Below are 5,392 nucleotides of genomic sequence, written 5' to 3'. Positions count from 1 at the left end.
AACACCAGTAAAGTATGGAGTGCCACAAGGATCTGTCTTAGGCCCTCTGCTATTTTCAATATACATGTTACCCCTTGGTAATATGATTAGAAAATACGGGATTAGTTTCCACTGTTATGCTGATGATACTCAACTATACATTTCAACAAGACCAGATGAAACTTCTAAATTATCCAAGCTAACAGAGTGTTAAAAATGTAAAAGATTGGATAACCAATAATTTTCTCCTATTAAATTCAGATGAGACAGAGATATTACTTATTGGACCCAAAAACAGTACACAGAATCTCTTGGTGTTTTGATTTTAGGGTATTCTATTTTAGGGTGGCTGCTAACATGTAAGCGGTTGATGGGGTGAAAAAGGTTGATAAACATGATAAGCGGTTGATAAGCGTTTTAGCATGTTGCTATTTGGTTTCTAGGGTGTGTTAGATAGTTGCTAATGTTATGCGTGTTCCAAATATTTCAGCATGTTGCAATTGAGGGTGTTCTGGGTGGTTGCTAAATGGTTGTTCTTGGGTTCCAAGAATTTTAGCATGTTGCTTTTTGTTGCTAGGGGAAACACTATTAATAAAAAACACTAAGGTGTAGAAACTGATTTGATTGCATCTTTCATCTCTAACCTTGTCTCCTTTTGGACCTGTGGGTCCGGAATCCCCCGTGCTCCCTGTAACCATAACAATAGGTACAGAGATTTAGGTCATTTAAAGTTCAGTCCCATAACTTACAAAGGGAATTAAACATTTAGGTTAAGTTTAACAGACATACTGTACCTTCTCACCCTTATAGCCTGGCAAGCCCTAATTGGACAGAGAAGACAATTATTACTTACCTTTTCTCATTAAGAGGTGAGATAAAATGTTATATATGAAATAAAAATCCAAGCACAACATTACTTAGACTCCCTTACTTCAATTGTACACCAGTTACACCTGGGAAATGTGACTCACTTTAGGTCCAGGTGATCCTCTCATTCCTATATATATATATATATATATATATATATATGTATATATATTATTTATATTACTTGAGATGCACAGTTGTGTAAGATAATGAAGTAATAAGTCATGAGAGGCTGTGCATTTTATCACAGGTAAAGGGTGTTCTCAGGTAAATGTTTATATATTTTACTGGAAATCAAGACAAAAACTGATTAAGAAAATTATTTTTGCAGTCTCCCATAAAATGTTCTTCAAACTCCTTCAAAACCTTTCATATATGAGGGGTTGTATTTTGTTCTCCATCTTGCTTAGTTGTCCGGGGAGGGACTTCGGTACCTTTTTCTGTTCCTTACCTGTGGTTCAACGGGTCCAGGAGGTCCTGGTGGTCCTGCCACACAGAGTTCCTTCACCTTCACAACCTCCTCTCTTACGCTCGTCACCTCCACACGACTAGGCAAGGTCTTGAAAAACAGATAAATGGTAGATTAACAGACATACTGTCATTTCCTGCTCCTAGAATTATGTATAATAATATTGTGTAACTCACAGGCTCTCTATTCCAGACATTAAGAGGAGGCGGGAACAAAGGAGGGGGAGGCGGGGTCAGCAGACAACAAGGGTCAAATCTTTTGAAGACATCATTTGGATCCCAGTCTAAAGAATAAACCACAAAACCAACTAGATGAGACAAAAAGACCTTAATGATGATCAATAATCTTATTGGCAAAAATACTTGTGGAGAAATAGCACTGTAGTTTAGCTGAAGTGCTTTAAAAAAACACTATGAAAAATCACAACCACTTTTATCACTGACTAAAGACATAAACACCTAACAGAGAATGGATTCGTATGAATGAATGACAACAGATAGATTTCAACATGAGACCTGAACAAGACTTAATTCCACTTGTGAAATATGAAGCCTGATAAAACATGCAAAACCTTTAAGATGAAATATAGAACATGAATTAATCACATGCTGATGTACACTAACTGTATAAATTACCATAAGCATACATTTTATAAAGGTCATGACAGCATAGACAATGCAAATACAGGAATACCAAGCGTTCAAAATTGTGATTTTAATCCCAATGTGCAACCAAATCCACGCCTGCATATAAAAGATATATGTACACAACATACTATATATATATATATATATATATATATATATATATGTATATATATTATTTATATTACTTGAGATGCACAGTTGTGTAAGATAATGAAGTAATAAGTCATGAGAGGCTGTGCATTTTATCACAGGTAAAGGGTGTTCTCAGGTAAATGTTTATATATTTTACTGGAAATCAAGACAAAAACTGATTAAGAAAATTATTTTTGCAGTCTCCCATAAAATGTTCTTCAAACTCCTCTCTTTTTTTTGAGGCGCTTAAGAGTTCAGTGCAGTTAAATAGCTGTATGTGTTTTGACTGAGAGCAGCAGTGCAGGACTGAGATTAATGAGTTCAGCACTAAGTAATATTACAGGGCAGAACCGCAGTGGACTGCAGCCAATGAAACAGCACATGGCCTGACACCCTGTAAAACTATTACATGCACCAAGAGAGCATGTCATAAACAGCATATTGGACTGCAAAATGCAACCTGCCTCATCATAAACGGATACATTTTATATGAGAGAAATGATAGAAAAAGATGTGTGAACCAAGACTTCTGCTCCATGTGCTCTATGAAGAATGAAAGCCGCCCCTGACTTTCCACCATTACTGTTATCCATGCATTTGGCACACAATAATTAATAAATACTTTAGAAGATCAAAGATGAGAATCTGACCTTGGACCCTGGTCGTCCAATGTCACCCTTAAGTGAAAAGAAGAACAATTCCTTCAGTTTCATGATAGACTTCACAACTAACAGACCCAGAGACAACTTATTCCTCGTAACCAGATGTTTAACCTTCTCACCTTATCTCCTTTGGGCCCCCCCATCCCTGGGATGCCACTGCGACCCTAAAACAAATGAAAACCTTTCATATATGAGGGGTTGTATTTTGTTCTCCATCTTGCTTAGTTGTCCGGGGAGGGACTTCGGTACCTTTTTCTGTTCCTTACCTGTGGTCCAACGGGTCCAGGAGGTCCTGGTGGTCCTGCCACACAGAGTTCCTTCACCTTCACAACCTCCTCTCTTACGCTCGTCACCTCCACACGACTAGGCAAGGTCTTGAAAAACAGATAAATGGTAGATTAACAGACATACTGTCATTTCCTGCTCCTAGAATTATGTATAATAATATTGTGTAACTCACAGGCTCTCTATTCCAGACATTAAGAGGAGGCGGGAACAAAGGAGGGGGAGGCGGGGTCAGCAGACAACAAGGGTCAAATCTTTTGAAGACATCATTTGGATCCCAGTCTAAAGAATAAACCACAAAACCAACTAGATGAGACAAAAAGACCTTAATGATGATCAATAATCTTATTGGCAAAAATACTTGTGGAGAAATAGCACTGTAGTTTAGCTGAAGTGCTTTAAAAAAACGCTATAAAAAAATCACAACCACTTTTATCACTGACTAAAGACATAAACACCTAACAGAGAATGGATTCGTATGAATGAATGACAACAGATAGATTTCAACATGAGACCTGAACAAGACTTAATTCCACTTGTGAAATATGAAGCCTGATAAAACATGCAAAACCTTTAAGATGAAATATAGAACATGAATTAATCACATGCTGATGTACACTAACTGTATAAATTACCATAAGCATACATTTTATAAAGGTCATGACAGCATAGACAATGCAAATACAGGAATACCAAGCGTTCAAAATTGTGATTTTAATCCCAATGTGCAACCAAATCCACGCCTGCATATAAAAGATATATGTACACAACATACATATAAAATATAAAAGATTCATGCATACAATATGCATAAAATGTAAAAATTTCCAAAATAAACAGTGGGGTCAGAAACATTATGACGATTAATGAATAAAGATATTTATTATTTAATTGCACTATTTCTAGGTCACTAATAAAAAAAAACAATGTGATACACTGAACAAGTGAATTTCCATATAAATGTACAGATTTTGCACTTGTGGAGTAGGCTTACATGCAAAAAGGGCAAATAACACATCTTAAGGAATTCATGTAAATGTTTTAGTTCAAGTTTCCATTCAAATTGTTATGCTGATAATATCATTTCCAACTGAAAATTATTAATTAAAAAAATCATTAAAAACATTAAAACATTTGGACCCTATTCTGCATGTAACATATAATGCAATAAGTAACGATTACATGTTTTATATGTTTTTGAAATATATGCAATACATATTTATATCTATCTATCTATCAAAACAAACTGTATTAGATAAATTTGTATGAAAAGATGCATATGTACGCAAACATTACACAAGCCACACACTCTCATCACATACTGATAAACCCTCACGAGCGCGCACACGCATTCGCGCTCTCAATCCTGAAGGAATCTGGAGGATATTTTCCAGATTGTACGGTGAAAGGTAGGCTGACACCGAGTACAGCAGAAACTGCAGCTGTATCCCAATCCTGCCCATGGCCATGTTCCTATATGAGTGTGTCAAAAACACACAGATCCCAGATCATGCTCAATCCCTCTCCCATCCAGTTTGAAATGCCAGCAGCTCTCCCTCTCACACCCTATTTTCTGCTGTCTCGGTCTCGTCTGTCAGTGTGGCTGTGTTATTAAGTTGTAAGAATGCTTCTCACGGAGTCTATGGGAATCTCCAGGCGCGACTGCTATTACAGTCAGGGTTCTGACATCTGATCCACGCTCTCCAGCCCCTCATGCCAAGATTAGACCCCCCATACTACCAATACCACACACCAACTAAATGACCTGATGTAATTAGGGACAAGAATGAAAAAATAATATAAATAAATAAACTCTACAAAATGGTGCATGTCAATCATAAGACCATCACATTCTCAACTCAATGTGAAAACACTTGCAACAATTTTATTAGGTAGCAGGTCACTTGATTTGCCATATCACCCTGCAGCCCAAGACTGGTTGCCCACTGAAGCTAAGCAGGGCTGAGCCTGGTCAGTACCTGGATGGAAGACCTCCTGAGAAAACTAGATTGCTTGCTGCCAGAAGAGGTGTTAGTGAGGCCAGCAGGGGGTGCTCACCCTGTGGTCTGTGTGGGTCCTAATGCCCCAGTGTAGTGACGGGGACACTATACTGTCAACAAACACCGTCCTTCGGATGAGAAGTTAAACCAAGGTCCTGACTCTCTGTGGTCATTAAAAAAATCCCAGGATGTCCTTCGAAAAAGAGTAGAGGTGTGACCTCGGCATCCTGGCCAAATTTGCCCATTGACCTCTGATCATCATGGCCTCCCAACAATCCCCATATCTGCTAATTGGCTTCATCACTCTGTCTCCTCTCCATCAATAAGCTGGTGTGTGGTGGGCGTTCTGGC

The 5,392-nt window shown here is 38.0% G+C and overlaps 1 protein-coding gene across 1 annotated transcript in view; it reads right to left on the bottom strand.

Moving 5' to 3' along the window:
* Positions 1–580: 580 nt before the first annotated feature.
* LOC107602362 (acetylcholinesterase collagenic tail peptide-like) overlaps positions 581–5,392 on the bottom strand; it is an 8,390-nt gene continuing 3,578 nt past the window's right edge. Inside the window, exons 2-7 of the mRNA XM_016294841.1 lie at positions 3,217–3,323; positions 3,023–3,130; positions 2,876–2,920; positions 2,745–2,771; positions 774–800; positions 581–667 (exon numbers count right to left, since the gene is read on the bottom strand). Coding sequence (XP_016150327.1) covers positions 581–667; positions 774–800; positions 2,745–2,771; positions 2,876–2,920; positions 3,023–3,130; positions 3,217–3,323 — 401 coding nt within the window. The remainder of the gene's footprint in view (positions 668–773; positions 801–2,744; positions 2,772–2,875; positions 2,921–3,022; positions 3,131–3,216; positions 3,324–5,392) is intronic.

The sequence above is a fragment of the Sinocyclocheilus grahami genome, unplaced genomic scaffold (genome assembly GCF_001515645.1).
Source record: "Sinocyclocheilus grahami isolate Dianchi unplaced genomic scaffold, SAMN03320097.WGS_v1.1 scaffold325.1, whole genome shotgun sequence".
NCBI lineage: Eukaryota > Metazoa > Chordata > Actinopteri > Cypriniformes > Cyprinidae > Sinocyclocheilus > Sinocyclocheilus grahami.
The sequence above is the reverse complement of the archived record's forward strand: the minus strand, read 5'-3'. Positions and strand labels throughout refer to the sequence as shown.